Below are 15,420 nucleotides of genomic sequence, written 5' to 3'. Positions count from 1 at the left end.
ATATCATGTTGAACCAGCACGACAATCTCCTTCCTCTTAAGACTCAGTTATGTTTGAGAATATTACAAACAAGTAGAAAAAAAAGGACACATTAGAGAGTGGTCACCACACACTGGCAAGTTCAACAGCTCAGAGCCAGGCAGCCAGGATGGCAGAAGCCTCTTGGGAGGGAGTGGGGCTCAGGATATCCCTTCTGGGTAGAGCTGGAGACAAGTTCACACATCTGCTTGCAGTGGGCTCTAATGGCTGTCATTAGTAGGCCACAGTCTACTGAGAAACTCTGGGGAGTGCCAGGTTTGAGGCAGGTGTGGGGACATGGCGTGCTGACTTCCGGAGACCCTCTAGCTCCTCACGAAAGTGTCCTTCCTTCCTGCCTGGGTCTTTGCCCCCTCTGTCACCAGGAGGGGTTGAGACCAGAACTATATTTGCTGGGTTCACAAGCAACCAATCTGAACTATGCTCACATGTGATTATCATTAGAGTCTGTGTCGCCTAAACATGGGGCAAAGGCACCTTAAGCAACATTTGATATACCATACACTTCAAAGGAAATATTAAACGTCCATCTAGTTCCATTGACCTTGGTGCTGCCTCTTCTCCTGGGCCTTGGGCAGCTCGCTTTCTGGGTTACTCTGTAGGGCTTTGTTTCTGGGGGCATCTGTAGTATGAAAGAAGCTAGAGGTTTAGTAGAGAAGAAAGATTCCCATTGTTCCAGAAATGTCCCTGTGGCTCTTTTCCCTATTTAGCACCAGTGAAGTCACTGAGTGTCTGGGAGCTGTACAGAAGCCAGGCCAACCCAGTCCTGTGGAGGGGTGGGCAGGGCATCCCTGCAGTTATCCTCCCTCTGGATGGAGTTACTCAGACTGGATGCCTTTACAGTTGAGGCCTTGGAGCAGGGCGAGAACTCCTGACCTATCCGTCGGTTTGCTCAGGAATAGTGAAGGAAGATGGACTTCTTTAGCTGGCTCTGGTAGCGTGTGCCCCAGGTGATAGCTGGTCTTCCTGCAACAGTCTACAGCTGGCCTGGTGACAGGATCTCCCCCGAGGCTCACAGCACGCATGCGCGGGCTCACAGCTCCGATCGGGCACTCAGGGAGCTCTCGTTGGTTTTCCCTTCGAAGCTGGGAGGTGGACCTGCGAGCCTTTTGCTGCAGAGCAAGTTGCACAAGGCGTGGCGGAACTTCTCCGCCACAAAGAAGTACATGACCGGATCCAGGGCCCCGTTGAGGCTGGTGAGGCAGGAGGTGATCCGGTTGCCCAGGGCCAGGGCACGCTGAGCTGCGCACGAAGTCCCACCGCCACGGTAGTGAAGCACGTAGACTGAACGGTGGATGTGGTAGGGCACAAAACAGATCAGGAAGATGGCCAGCACCATAGCGATCATGCGGACGGCTTTGTTCTTGAGGTGCTTCTCTATACGGGGGCCCTGGCGCAGGCTGCGGATGATCAGCAGGTAGCAGGTGACCGTGGTGATGAACGGGAAGGTAAAGGCCACAGCCAGGGATGCCAGGGCATGATGGGAGGCCTTCTCCCGGTACAGCTGCAGGCAGACAACTGTGTGATTGGTCTGCACAGTCTGTGGGCTGACTAGCAGTGGGGCCATGGCCACCGCCACCACGATCCACAGGAAGGCGCAGGCGAGGTGGGCGTAGAGAGGTCTTCGAAGCTTGAGGGACTTGACAGGGTGCACAATGGCCAGGAAGCGGTCAGCGCTGATGCAGGTGAGGAAGTAGATGCTGGCGTACATATTCAGGTAGAAGAGGAAGCCAGTGAGTCGGCATGGGATTTCCCCAAATGGCCAGTGATTCCCAGAGAAGTGATAAACCAAGCGGGTAGGCAGGACCAGCACGCAGGACAAGTCGGCCACAGCCAGGTGCATCAGGAACACGTTGGCCGGAGTGCCTGACTTGTGGTCCCATATGAAAAGCCAGAGGGCCAGAGCATTGCCCACAAACGCTAGGATAAAGTCCAGGAGATAGAAGCAGGCGAAGAGCATGTTCTCCAGGGGGGTCTCTTGTCCGCACTCCTCAGAGTAAGTCAGGGAAGAGTTGTCAGTCAGACTCGGAAGGGCTGCCTCCAGACCGTTCATCTTGTGGCTAAAAGCCGAACAGAGGGATGAGCTCTAGGGAATGCAGAAACAGTTTGCAGGTCCCAGAATGCACCCCCCAAAGTCAGAGGCAGGGCCTCTGATGCCCTCAGAGTCTCCCGCCACTAACTTGGGAGGAACATAGCTAATCTAAGTTTGGCATAACTGATAAATTGCCTAGGGAAACTCCCGTGTCTGGTGGGTTTTCTGTGTCTATTGGAGTTGGCTGAGCCTTGGAGGCACTTTGGACTTGAGTCAAAGGCTAACTCCAACCGAGGCTTGGTTTCCCCCTTCAGTGAGGAGGGCCTCGGGGAAGTTGCTGTTAAGCTCAGAACCTGGAAGCTACCTTTCTGCCCCAGTGCCTAGTTACTCCCTCAGCCCCAGAGGGCGGAGTTAGCGCTGGAGGGAAAGGGAAGCAATTTTGGGTGTCTGGGCTTGTGAGGGCAGGACACGCCCTTATTTTCTTTTCCAATTCCAAGGCAGAGGTAGCATTGTGGGGGTCCCTTAAATGCACTCCCCATAGGGGAGTTAAGTTGGAGCTGCTGCTAAGAGCCTCACGCTCGCTCTCGGCACCAGTTGTGTAGTGTTGGCTTGCTGGGTGACTCCCTCCGAGTCCCAGGGCCTCCCCCACCTGCTAGCCTGGTCTGCAATGAGCAATGCATCACTGATCTTGCCAGCAGGGCTCTATCGCAGCTATCCTGCACATGCCTCCTGTCACAGCTCCCGAGAGCCCGAGCGAGCGTCTCTGGAGTTTTCCACATTTAGCTGGTCAGCTCCATTGTGACCAGGTTTTCTGGGTGAGAGTTGGGTTTGGGAAACCTTTGCCAGGGCCTCAGACCAGCAGGGAGTCCCTTCCCAGGCTAAGTGTTCCTTAGCTCAAGTTGGGGTGTGGAAGTCCTGCCTCTTTCAGAGCACAGTCTCACCTCTTGGTGTGTGTGTGGGGTGGAAGCACTGTGGCCAGAGGGTGGAGTCACACAACATGCACTGGAGTTGTCTGTTGTCCTTTGGGGGGCATTTCCACTTTGGGGGCTCAGGGTAAAGTGAAAATGTATAGCCCCCTGCTCAGAAAGTAAGAATCGGGGTGGGGCTAGGGGTGTGTCTTAGGTGTCAAGTGCTCGCTGGGGTGCACGAGGCCCTGGGTTTGATCCCCAGCACATAAAAACTAGTTGTGATGGCAAGTACCTATAATCACAACCCTTGAAAGCATGAGGGTCAGGAGGTCAGGGTCATTCTCCATTAGAAAGAGAGTTCAAGGCTAACCTAGGCTACATGAAGCCATGGCTTCAAAAATATAACAATAATTCTAAAAAGTAAGAATTTCAGGATTGTGGAAATTATTAAACAGCTTAGAACCGTGTGTGACCGCACAGAGGCCCCTCAACTCTGCTACCTGCACTCAATCTCCTGAGGCTCTCTGCCCCTCACTGCCCTCCCCTGTGTCTTACCTCTTGCAGATGACCCAGGAAGGAAAGCACAGGAGGCTGGGGGAAGCGGGGAAGCTGTGATCCGGCTGCCGGGTGGTGCTGCAGGTGGTGCTCTGGGTGGTGCTCCAGGTGGTGCTCCGGGTAGACTCCTTGTAGCCCTAGGAGGAAGGCTTGACTATTTAAGGAGAGCAGGAAAGTCCACGGCTCCTCTGAACCTGAAAAGCTGCTTCATTCCTGAAGGGTCCTTTGTGGGGTAGGCTGCTCCTCCAGCTGGGTCTGCTTCCATGGAGCACATACTGAATATTCCAGTGTGTCCTCAGAGTGTACATACCCCCCATCCCCCAGCCAGGCCACTGAGCATCACAGAGGCCAAGTGTGTGACTGTCCTGGGAGCCTGGGAGTGGGTAAGGCCTGGGTCGGGCGGGGGTCTTTGGTGAGAGTTGATAGACACAACAGGACATTTCAGAAGGAGATGATTTTCTTCAAGTGGGGAGGGGGATAGGGAGGGGTCAGCTACCATGGCAACAGGCCAGGATCCCAAGCTCACTGGGTTGGGGTTGGGGGTGGGGGCTGGGGGTGTTGTTATGCATGCCAGGGTTGAAGCTGAGGAGTCTTGGGCTAGATGAGAGGGGATTCTTTCAGACACTTGCTGTAGGGTCCTTGTGTCCTGTCTTGTATAATTAGGCCCCTTTCGGGTGTATGGAATAAATCATGGCCTTTATGTAGAGCCCTGCACAGCTGCAGGCGCCTTATAATGGGGGTGCTGTCTGTGCTGTGGGGATGCAGCTCAGCCCAGCAGGCCTGGCTCTTGCCTGGGAGGGCCTCTCAGCAGAGGATGGTGAGCAGGAAGGCCTCAGTGGTTCCCCGACCAAGGCTTGCTCCTGCTGGGGTGACTCCCAGCAGGGATGTGCTGGGTGTTGTCCGTGACTCATCGAAGTTCATCGCGGCTGATATCACTAACAGAGCAGCCATACAGTGCAGCCAAACCAGCAGTGTTAGTTTCCAAAGACTTAAACTTTTCAGTTAAAAATTTTGAACTTATGGTTGGGGTTATAGGTCAGTTGTTAACAGGGCTTGTTCAGTTTGGTCACAAAGCCCTGGGTTCCATCCCCAATGCCGGCTAAACTGCGTGGTGTTCATTCCTATGTTCGCTGCACTTGGGAAGTAGAGGCAGGAAGATGAGAGGTTCAAGGTCATCTTCTTCCACACAGTGAGTATAAAGAAGCCGGCTTGAGTTACATGAGATCCCGTCCCCAAAACGTGATACAAAACATTTACAATTATGTGTGGTTAATACCTGGAGAGGACATAGCATCGTGCAGCTGGGAATTTCACTGCATTCGACAGTGGAAGAAGCCAAAGATAAGAGAAGTGAAGTCACTCCTCCCTTCCCCAAGCCCCCAGGCAAATTCTAGCAAGTGGCAAAGCCTGGCTCTAAACCCCAGCACATGTCACCGCAGATACCAGGCTATGTGTGTCTGTTCTGTTCTGTTCTGTTTGCCTGATGCATTCTGACAGGAGAATTCTTACACTTGACTTTCCCTTTTTCTTTGTGTGTGTGTGTGTGTGTGTGTGTGTGTGTAGCATACACATGTGTACATAAACCAGGAAACCCAGATGGGTGTCTAGGTGGTGAGGAAGTTCATAAACATCTTATTTCATAATTCATTTCATAAAGACATCTTAGAGAAAAATAAAGAGCTATCTAAGGAGCTGGGTGTGTTCGTGTAACTTGTGTGTGACTCAAGTGTCTTCCACAGAAGCAAGAAGGCCGGCGTTTGAATCCCAAAACTCATGTGAAAAAACTTGGTGTGGTAGCATCTGTTTATGTTCTCAGCACTGGGAGGTGGAGATGGGCAGGTCCTCGGGGCTCCCGGCCAGCTATCCTAGCCAAACCAGCAAGTCCCAGGCCCCGTGGGACACGCTGTGGATAAGCACAAGGGGTGAGGCTGGAGAACGGCTTGGTGGTTAGGAGCACTTGCTGCTTTTCCAGAGGACCTGGGTTTTGTGCCTAGCATCATGTTTGGAGTTTACAACTGCTTATAGTCGGGTTCCCAGGGCTCTGACACCTTCCATGGGCTTGTGTACACATGACATACACTCACAAACATACCTGCGTAAAAATAAAAATAAAAGTAGTAAAAATATATAGGTTGGAGAGATGGCTCAGTGGTTAAGAGCACTGGCTGCCGGTGCTGGCTCACACTGCCGGACATGAGACCGACGGCCCTGACCAGAGCACTCTGAGGCTCACATACTTTTTTTTTTTCTTCATTTTTCTGGTGCTTAGAATTGATTTGAGAGCCTTGTGCATACTGGGCCTTGAGTTACATTGTCAGCTCACCATAGGCTTTCTGCTTCGGTGGTGGCTTCAAGGACATCAATAATTTCACAATTCTGCAGTAGAATTTTAGGGAGCTGAACTGTGTATGTGTTTCACATTTCTCTCTCTCTCTCTCTCTCTCTCTCTCTCTCTCTCTCTCTCTCTCTCTCTCTCTCTCTGTGTGTGTGTGTGTGTGTTCATGTGTTTATGCAGTGTGTGTGGAGGTCTGAGGTCAACCTCAGAAGTTGTTTTTAAATACCATCCACCCACCCACCCCGTTTTGTTGTTGTTGATTTTTTTTTTTGAGACAGGGTCTTTCACTGGCCCGTGGTGAACCCCAGGCATTCATCTGTCTCTTCCCCAGCATCAAGGTTATAAATGTACATCACCTTGCCCAGCTTTTAAAAACGACTTACTATGATTACTTAGGGATGTGGATATATACGTGCCATGGCATGCAATTGAAATCAGAGGTCAGTAAGAGGTGGTTTTCTCCTTTCACCAAGTGGGTTCTCGGGATGGGATTCAGGCTGTTAGACCCTATGTCAAGCACCTTTGCCTGCTGAGGCCCTGCTGAGGGCCACCTGAATGGCCCATGTCCAATTTTAGTGAAGTTTGGATTCTGGGAATTGAACTCAGGACTTTATGTTTACAAAACCCAAGTCATTTATTAACTGATCTATCTAGTGCCTGGATTTCAACACAGGGTCTCGCTGTTTAGACGAGGCTGGCTCAAACCCATGATCCTCCTGCCTTAGCCCCCTGACCTGTGGTGTGAGAGCCACCATATCTTGTATGGCTTTGAAGCGTAATTCTTTGGTATTGGTTGAATGCTGTGTTAATTTCAAGGAGGAGCTGCAAACTTTAGAATGGAGTCATGGGAAATAAGGCCGTGACTGGGACGGAGACACAGGCAGAGGGAGCTGGCTATAGCAGGTGACTGGGCAAGGCACCCGTGTCCTTGGCTGCTGTGTACATGTCTTGGGTGAGGTCAGGGCACAGATGCCTGGGTGAAGATAGGGTCACAGAATTGAAGGTTATAGCCACAGGTCACATCTGCTGCCTATTAGGAGGACTTGGGCTCAGACACTGGCCCCAGCTTCTGATTGGCCCTGTTGTCATGAAGAGATTATGCCTGCTGCCTCTGTCCTTCACGCACATATTCAATTCATTGACCCTGAGTGTACTGGGCTAATTTTTGTGTCAACTTGACATAAGCTGGAGTTATCACAGAGAACAGAGCTTCAGGTGAGGAAGTGCCTCCATTGAGATCCAACTGTAAAACATTTTCTCAATTAGTGATCAAGGGCAGAGGGCCCCTTGTGGGTGGTACCACCTCTGGGCTGGTAGTCCTGGGTTCTATAAGAGAGCAGGCTGAGCAAGCCAGGGGAAGCAAGCCAGTAAGGAACATCCCTCCATGGCCTCTGCATCAGTTCCTGCTTCCTGACCTGCTTGAGTTCCAGTCCTGACTTCCTTTGGTGATGAACAGCAGTGTGGAAGTATAAGGTGAATAAACCCTTTTCTCCCCAACTTGCTTCTTGGTCATGATGTTTGTGCAGGAATAGAAACCCTGACTAAGACACTCAGCTACTTCTCAATGATGAGTATCCATGGTTTGGTGGAGGTACAGTCAGCACATTGGCAAGTAGCAGCAGAAAGCTTGCTTGGGCCTCTAGCACTGGGCTAAGCTAAGAAGATAAGACCCGAGGCAGGAAGAGAGTTATGCTCTGCCGCATAATCCCCAACAGCACAGAGGGAGCGGAAGATCCACCTGGCTGGGGGGTTCTTGAGTGACAGTCGCTCTCTGTGACAAGCCTGTGGACTGGGCTAATGGTGTGGGCTGGGGCGATGGCTCAGTTATTCTCTGAAAGCATACAAACTTGAGGTCAATCCCTCACAGCCGTGTAAAGCATGTGGCATGTGTCTATAGCCTGAGTTCTGGGGAGGTAGAGATCGGCAGATCCCAGAGAGCTCACTGGCTGATTTAGTCAAGATGGTGGGTGAGTTCCACATTCAGTGAGAAGTCCCGAGTCAAAAAAGTAAGATGGGGAACAATTGAACTTTGACCCGAGATTGACCTCTGGCCTTAAGACATGTGCATACACCTGCACACACATCTGCATGCACAGGTGCACAATCCACACAAATATGTATACACAACACATACCTACATGCACACTGAAAGGGCCAGTGGTCAGTTGGCTGTGGAGACTTGCCAGTGGAGTTTTGGAGCCTGGGATGGAGGGCCAGGTCCCAGCAGGATTACACTATTGGAGTGACAAGTGGACCATGGGGATGGAGGGACATTGGCTGGGTTTCGCTCATCTTTGCCTGAAGACCCTGAATCTAAATTCTTTTCACCCTCAATGATGAGGAAACAGAACCTGTGTTGATTTCCTTCTCTGTTAAGGCCACAGCTGTTGCTCAGGGCAAGGAGCAGAATCAGAAATGACTGAAGTCTTCACAAAAAGGACTCTGTGATGTCAGTGGCTGGGTTTGGGAGCCTCCATGCGACACAGCTCTACTTGTCTATATAGACAGAAAGCGCTTGTGAGCATTAGGGTCTCTCTTCATCCGGCAGACTCCAAAGGGAGGGGCGAGCGAGCCCTGCACGGATTTGGCCATCCCGCCATGCATTGTGGTGGTCTAAGGCTCACATTCACTGTGGCTTGCACGGAAAGACATGTGAAAAGTAAAACCAGTCTTTCAGTAATCGGCAGCTAAATGTTCCTTCTGTATCATACAACGTCCTAGGCTCAGGAAGCCTTGGAAAAGAAACACACTTCCCAAAGATGGCAAATACAGACATCCTAATGTATGGGTGTGCGTCCCAGCAAATGGGTGTTAGGGTTCAAACCCATGTTATTACGGTTGGCAGCAAGTACCTGTTGAGCCATCTGACCTGGCCCACAGGCCTTTGGCCAGTGTGGGAGAGCATCCCTTTCAGAATCCTCCCCTGCCGTCCAATTCCCCGTGAGAAACTTGCTTTCCTTAATCTTTGGATTACCCAGCAGCCACTGGGAGCACAAGCAGGGTTCTAGTCTTGCTTTCCCAGGAGATGGCTGGGCTGTTCTGGGAAGAGGCAGAGGGAGGATCGTCCCCCCTGACATCTCTCTTAACCTCCCACAGGCACCTCTGCCGGCCTTGCCACAACCGTGAGAAGGCCAAGGGCCTGGGCAAATTCATCTGCCAGCGGTGCCACCTGGCCATTGATGAACAGCCCCTCATGTTCAAGAACGATCCTTACCACGCGGACCACTTCAGCTGCTCCAACTGTGGGTAGGTGCCCAGTCCTGGCCCTGTGTGGGGCAGAGGCAATGCCAGCTGTCACAGAGCAGGGCTACTGGTATTCTTATCCAGGACAGAGGCCAACAAGGTAGGCACAGAGGGCGCTTAGTGCACAGGGCAGAGACCTTCAGGGTGATGGCGGGAGGAGGTGGCTCCTCTCTCCAGACTCTGTTCAGGGATGGTTGTGATTTGAGAAGAGCAGTACAAGGGACAGCCTCTGGACTGCAGGACTCTGGCTGGCTGAGATGCAACAGAGAGGAAAGAGTGGAGACTGTAGAGTTGGCACTGGTGTTGTAGAGAGAAGAGAGAAGAAAGACAAGACAGAAGAGGGGGTAGGGGGGTGAGGAGAATCCCCTATAGAGTCAGTCCCCTGGTATTCCTTCTATGCTTGCCCCAGACACACAGTCTGCTTTAGAGGGAATGAGAAGAAACAGACCTTTATCTAAGGAAGCTAGCTGGACAGAACACAGGCACTCTCTGCAGGCCTGGGCGGGGATTCCGTGCCCTGGGGCTTGTCGGGGGTGCACACAGAAAGTCTCCAGAGATCTGAGGGATCTGGTTGAGCCGGAGCAAGGGCCTCAGGCACAGTACCCTGGACCAAGGGTTGTGGCTGCCCTACAGATTGGTGGGACTGTACCTGAGAGGCTTCTGTGCTGTCTTCTAGGAAGGAGTTGACCTCTGACGCCCGAGAGCTGAAGGGTGAACTCTACTGCCTGCCTTGTCACGACAAGATGGGCATCCCCATCTGTGGGGCCTGCCGCCGGCCCATCGAGGGCCGCGTGGTCAACGCCCTGGGCAAACAGTGGCATGTGGAGGTGAGCCTAGAGCGGGCACAGATTCAAGCCTGGTTCACAGTCCCTCTGAACCCCACCCTGGGCCGGGCACCAGAGGTTCGCATTGAAAGCCTCTCTCTGGAGGCAGCCTCTCCCGTTCTAGCTGGGAGCTCCACGGAAGCCAGGAGACCAGAGCCCACAAGGCACGCTCAGGCAGCCCACTCACCTTACCTCTTAGCTCTCTTCGCATTCTGGAAGATTCTAGAGTCTGTGTCTAAGAGCAAACCTTAGACACAGTCCGTGCAGAGCACCCTGTGGGGCTGTGCATGACAGGAACTACTGTTAGATGCACAACCCCACATAGGACGCTGGTGGGCTCCTGGGGCAGCTCTTGCCCGGCCCACTCTTACACTCAGTTGGTAGAGTGTTTGTCTTATATGCACAAGGACCTGAGTTTGGTTCCCCGTACTGTAATCCTGCATGCCTGTAACCCTACCACTTGATAGAATCAGAAGTTCAATATTACCCTTGACCACACAGTGACTTTGAAAACATCCTGGACTAGGATTAGGGTTAGCATAGGCATAAGGTTAGCCAGTTCTTACAGCATCCACCCGGGTGTCAGGTCTGTCCATTGTGAGCCTCATCCCCTTTCCCTGTTTTCTGGGGTCCCTGGTGCAGCCCTAATAGTGCACGGCCATGCCCTCTTTCCTTCAGCACTTTGTCTGCGCCAAGTGTGAGAAGCCATTTCTGGGGCACCGGCACTATGAGAAGAAAGGCCTAGCGTACTGTGAGACCCACTACAACCAGGTAAGCCTGGGACAGAGCCTGAAAAGACACAGGGCAGGAGCTGGGGTGGGGTGGGGTGGGGTGGGGGGCTCAGGACCTTAAGAGAGCAGGGCTGGAGCTGTGTCTAAACATTTCCATGTCCAGTGTGGTGCTTGGGTGGCCTGTTGGAGGAGGTCCTATGGGCTCTGCTGTCCTGTCTCTGGGGGGACAGTCCTCACATTCTGAAAAGCACAACAAGATGCTTCCTAGGGTCTCTGGGCTTATGTAGTCCCCTCTCATGTGAGTGGGAGTCTGTTGTGTGTGCCAGAAGCCAGGCCTGTGTCCTCAGGCCTTGGGTTCCAGCTTGGAGCCTTGAAGCCTATATGTAAGACACGTGAGCAGCTGCCCACACAGTGTCTATATTTGATAGATCTGCCATTGTGGCCTCAGAGGCTGATGGGGGAGGGGGGAAGGGGGGACATGGGGGGGGAGGTCCCACCCTGTCCCTCACTCTTGCAGGACTTGGGTAGGATCCATCAGTATGGAGCAATGGGAGCTTTGGGGATCAATGTCTTGACCTGTGGCACTTTTGGGGAGTGCTTCCAGTGGGCTGGGCATCCTCAGAAAGGGCTCAGGAGGTTGTTATATCTGTGAGCAGCACTGACGGCTTGCTTTGTCCACAGCTCTTTGGGGATGTCTGCTACAACTGCAGTCACGTGATAGAGGGTGATGGTGAGGCCTCTGTCCCCACGCCCCTTCCTTCCTCCCTTGCTTTCCCCCCAACCTGTCTGTCCTCTTGGTGGTGGGAGGGACTGGTGGGGTGGTAGGGGGTTATGGGGATGTGGGGGAGTGAGGGAATTGGGGTTGATAGGGGAGGTTGTTCCACAGCTGCAGGCCCATCTGGCTCCGCCTTTGCCTAGCCGGGCATGCAGCTGGCTTGGATGGGCCAGCTAATCCTACATCTGGCCTCGCAGTGGTGTCAGCCCTCAGCAAAGCCTGGTGTGTGAACTGCTTCTCCTGCTCCACCTGCTGCATGAGGCTCACTCTGAAGTGAGTAGTGGCTGGCGGGCTTCGCAGCCTTGATTCTCCAGCCGGCTTTTCCTGAACTGTGGCCTCGGGCAAGCCCTGTGTGTGTGTGTCAGAAATATGCCGGCGGATGAGGTAGCCCAGGGATCCCAGAGACGGATGAAGGAGGCAGTTACACACTTATAAGAACCCTGAGCTTTGGGGGAAGAACATTCTGTGTCAGGGAACAGCATCTGCAAAAGCAAGCTTCAGGGTGACTGCCTCTCCCAGGAAGCCTAGAAAGGTATGGGTGGCTAGAATTGTGAGGTGAGGTAGGGCCAGAAGTTTCCAGAGTGATAGAGGGCCACAGAGGATTGTGAAGAGAAACGTTTAGGAGGGAGGGGAGACCTACAGGCTCATCTCTTCTTCCCCTGGGCCCTTTGACTAACACCTCTCCCTGGACTCTCGCCTGCTGGTGTGACAGACAGAGTGGGGAGGGCGGAGGGCTGGCAGCTGCGTTTGGGCTCCTGTCTGGAGTCAGAGCGGGCAGGGCATAGACCACTGGGGTTCTGTGTGCAGGAACAAGTTTGTGGAGTTCGATATGAAGCCTGTGTGTAAGAGGTGCTATGAAAGGTTCCCCCTGGAGCTGAAGAAGAGGTTGAAGAAGCTGTCCGACCTGACCTCCCGCAAGGCCCAGCCCAAGTCGGTGGACATCAACTCAGTCTGAAGGTCCTCGGCCTCCTTGCCTGTCTGCAGAACCGTAGCCCCCACCCCGCTGCTCCAAGTCCTGCTGGTCACCTCCCACTTCTGCTCCATCCTAGTCGACTCTTCCATATGCCCTCCTTTCTGTTTGCAGCCCGCCTGGGCTAGGTAGTACTTCTCTTCTGTGCTGAGGCCTGGCCTTTCCTCCTGGGCCCACAGTCTCCAGGGACAGGAACACACTGGGCAGGATTATTTACCACTGGGACCCGCAGATCCCAACCTGATACCTCTCTCCACTCTCCCAGGAGAGTTTCAGCCCCTGTGTTACCCTTGGGCTTGGCTGGGAAGCTGTCCCAACCCCAGGGCCAGCAGCATACAGATAGAGGCTGCAGGGAAGCACCCTTCAGTTCTTCAACCACAGTAATCCTTGCGCTTACACTGCTTACACCGTGTCAGCAAAACCTCCTCAGGATGAAGCAGCTAGAGATCCCCCTTGCCTTCACTGCTCAGGAGACCTCATGGGAAGCTGCTCAGCTGCCCACCAAGCCTGGGTGGGGGTCCCACTTCCCAGGGACGCATTGTCCTGGCCATCACAGACCCACAAGTGGTCACATACGTGCATAATGAAGGCTGATTCACATACTCGGAGTGTCTGTGTGGTTTGTGGGAAGGGTGGAGGAACGTGGTCCTATAAAGCTATTATCCCTGCTGGGCATGATCAATACTCAGAGACATCCCAGATGGGCAGACGGGAGAGGTTCTGGTTCTCCAGGATGGCTACCGCCAGGGCTTATAGACGAAATCTGCCAGGATTCCTCAGGCCTACATGGAGTCGCCATGCCGGCTACCTTGGACGTGGATGGTGATGGGTGGAGGGTGTTTCTCAGAGGCTGTTGATTGGACACTCAGTGCTATTGGCATCTGCTTTCCACCTGGTCCTCCTGGGAGCACAGCAGGCATCCCAGTGACCACGTGGATGGGAGGAAACCATTTGGAGGGCCCAGGAAGCGGGATCTCCAGGGATACCCTCTGTCCAGTCTGAGAACAGGAGAGGAGAGAGAGAGAGAGGGTTGGCAGAGGGAGGGGAGGAAGGAAAAAGGAGATGATGTCATTCCTGCTGAGTATGGCTGGCATCTGGTTTAGAAAAAGTCACAGTGCCATTTGCTCTTTCTGGGTGAGACCCCCTGGTGGGTAGAGAGTCTCTCAGACCAGATGCCCACTTGGCACCCACCCTTCCCCTCAGAGACACATACTCCCTCCTGCTGGGTGCAGTTTTTATTGCAGATTCAGGGGGAGCTACCCACCACTGCCAGGTACTTGAGACCCTGCCTGGCTCTGCAGGGAACACAGGAGGGGCAATCAGAGAGCTGAGAAGGGGGTAGAAGACCAGCAGGGAAGACCAGCTCGTGTGCAGATGGGACCTGTTAGGGGTTGGCCGGGCCAGGGGTCCTGACGCCCCGGTGTTTGTTCACCGTGCTCAGGAGCTGCTGCACATATGAGGTCAGCAGGTCGTCCATCTTGTAACCCTAGACAGGAATGGGGTAGGGTCAGAGGCTGCGGCTGCAGGGAGAGTCCTGGGGCACGTGGTAAAGCTGAAGGAAGGAGGAAAGTGGCCTCCCCATGGAGGAGGACTTTGCACTGCTTGCTTTAGTGGGCCCAAGTTCCACCCTCTCCCCAGATTAGCCTAGGATGGCCCAGAGTCAGCTTAGAGTCCTTGGACATGCTGGCTCTCAGTCTTGGAGATGCAGCTAACCTCCCTGCAGACCTTGGCTGGTTTGCCCTGGTCATGGGCAAGCGATCTCTCACAGGGAGGGTGCTGTGTTATGGTGGGTGTCAGGGCCTGGGCTCACCAGAGAGGTCTCACACAGCAGACGGCTGCCCTGGCCCAGGCTCCCCAGCGCCATGTGGAAGTAGGTGTTGCCACTACTCCAGCTGGAGATCTTGGTGAAAGGGTAGGTGTTCAGCAGTTCCTGGGAACAGAGAGGCGGTTGACAGGCGGCTAGGCTGGAGGGGAGGGGCAGACAGGAAGCAGGCGTCCCACCCCAATGGCTGACTGCCGGGCTGCCTGCACAGCCCTGGCGCTCTACCTTGGTCTTGGGGTGGATGAGAAGTAACCCATGACGGTTGATGGCGATGAGGAGGATGTCTGGGTAGGAAGGGTCAGAGGTTTGCTGCAGACGGAGAGGCACGGTTATCATAGGCAAGTATGGGGGTCAGGTGACCACTCCCTATCTGTATGTGAACCCAGCTGCATATAGGGAAATGTGTGTTTGGGTAAGGACGCACATGTGTGTGTGTGTGTGTGTGTGTGTGTGGTGTGCACTCATGTATGGAGATCAGAGGTCAATTTTGGCTGCCATTCCTCAGGTGCCAACCACCTTTGTTTTCTTAGAACATGTATTTGTGTGTGTGTGTGTGTGTGTGTGTGTGCTGTGATGTGTGAATGGAGGTTAGTGGACAATTTTGGGGGTCAGTTCCCTCTTTCCACCACATGGGTCCTAGGGATTGAACTTGGGCCATCAGACTTGGGTGGCAAGAGCCTTAACCCACAGAGTCACGTCACTGGCCATGTGTATGTATATATGTGAGGATTTTTGACACGATGTCTCCCGGTGCCCTGGAGCTCACCAAACAGCCTACGACGACTGGCCAGCAAATCCTAGGAGCCCTTTCCTCGTCTCCCCAGCACTAGGGTTTCTGGTAGATGGTGGCATGCCCAACTTTTTGATATCTGTGTTTCAGCCTGAGTTCTAAGGGTTAAACTCAGGCCCTCAGGTGCTTTGCCAACTGAGACATCTCCTGGGCCCCAGCTGGCCACTTTTTAGGTGTTCAATAAAGTTACAGTTAGAACACACACTCCCGTCTACTGATATGCACTGAGGACTCACTTAAATGGGGCCCGTGTTGGGCAGAGGCTGGCTTAAGACTTACCTTCACCTCAAAGAAGGCAGACCCAAAGGTGGGCCACCGGTAGATGTGCTTCAGGAATTCCACTTTGGCCTCGGTCACTGTCTTGTGCTTGTGTTTGTCATATTCCAGAAGGAGGCTCTG

General features: G+C 53.4%; 3 protein-coding genes across 7 annotated transcripts in view; 1 reads left to right on the top strand and 2 right to left on the bottom strand.

Moving 5' to 3' along the window:
* Window positions 1–13,011, top strand: part of Lims2 (LIM zinc finger domain containing 2) — a 34,253-nt gene extending 21,242 nt beyond the window's left edge. For 3 of the 5 annotated variants that reach the window (XM_052156083.1, XM_052156078.1, XM_052156082.1), the window contains exons 5-10: window positions 8,963–9,112; window positions 9,786–9,936; window positions 10,612–10,704; window positions 11,346–11,394; window positions 11,637–11,712; window positions 12,247–13,011. In XM_052156083.1, the coding sequence (XP_052012043.1) occupies window positions 8,963–9,112; window positions 9,786–9,936; window positions 10,612–10,704; window positions 11,346–11,394; window positions 11,637–11,712; window positions 12,247–12,394 (667 nt within the window). In that variant the 3' untranslated portion in view covers window positions 12,395–13,011. The remainder of the gene's footprint in view (window positions 1–8,962; window positions 9,113–9,785; window positions 9,937–10,611; window positions 10,705–11,345; window positions 11,395–11,636; window positions 11,713–12,246) is intronic. The other 2 variants (XM_052156081.1, XM_052156080.1) reach the window with 2 other exon arrangements.
* Window positions 925–2,089, bottom strand: Gpr17 (G protein-coupled receptor 17). The gene has a single exon (XM_052156084.1). The coding sequence runs from the start codon at window positions 2,087–2,089 to the stop codon at window positions 1,070–1,072; it is 1,020 nt and encodes a 339-aa protein (XP_052012044.1). The 3' UTR covers window positions 925–1,069.
* A 782-nt stretch (window positions 13,012–13,793) lies between the features above and the next one.
* Myo7b (myosin VIIB) overlaps window positions 13,794–15,420 on the bottom strand; it is a 64,271-nt gene continuing 62,644 nt past the window's right edge. The window contains exons 43-46 of the mRNA XM_052156063.1: window positions 15,301–15,417; window positions 14,457–14,540; window positions 14,220–14,339; window positions 13,794–13,895 (exon numbers count right to left, since the gene is read on the bottom strand). Of these exons, the coding sequence (XP_052012023.1) occupies window positions 13,794–13,895; window positions 14,220–14,339; window positions 14,457–14,540; window positions 15,301–15,417 (423 nt within the window). The remainder of the gene's footprint in view (window positions 13,896–14,219; window positions 14,340–14,456; window positions 14,541–15,300; window positions 15,418–15,420) is intronic.

This window comes from Apodemus sylvaticus, chromosome 13, assembly GCF_947179515.1.
Source record: "Apodemus sylvaticus chromosome 13, mApoSyl1.1, whole genome shotgun sequence".
Lineage (NCBI taxonomy): Eukaryota > Metazoa > Chordata > Mammalia > Rodentia > Muridae > Apodemus > Apodemus sylvaticus.
The sequence above is the reverse complement of the archived record's forward strand: the minus strand, read 5'-3'. Positions and strand labels throughout refer to the sequence as shown.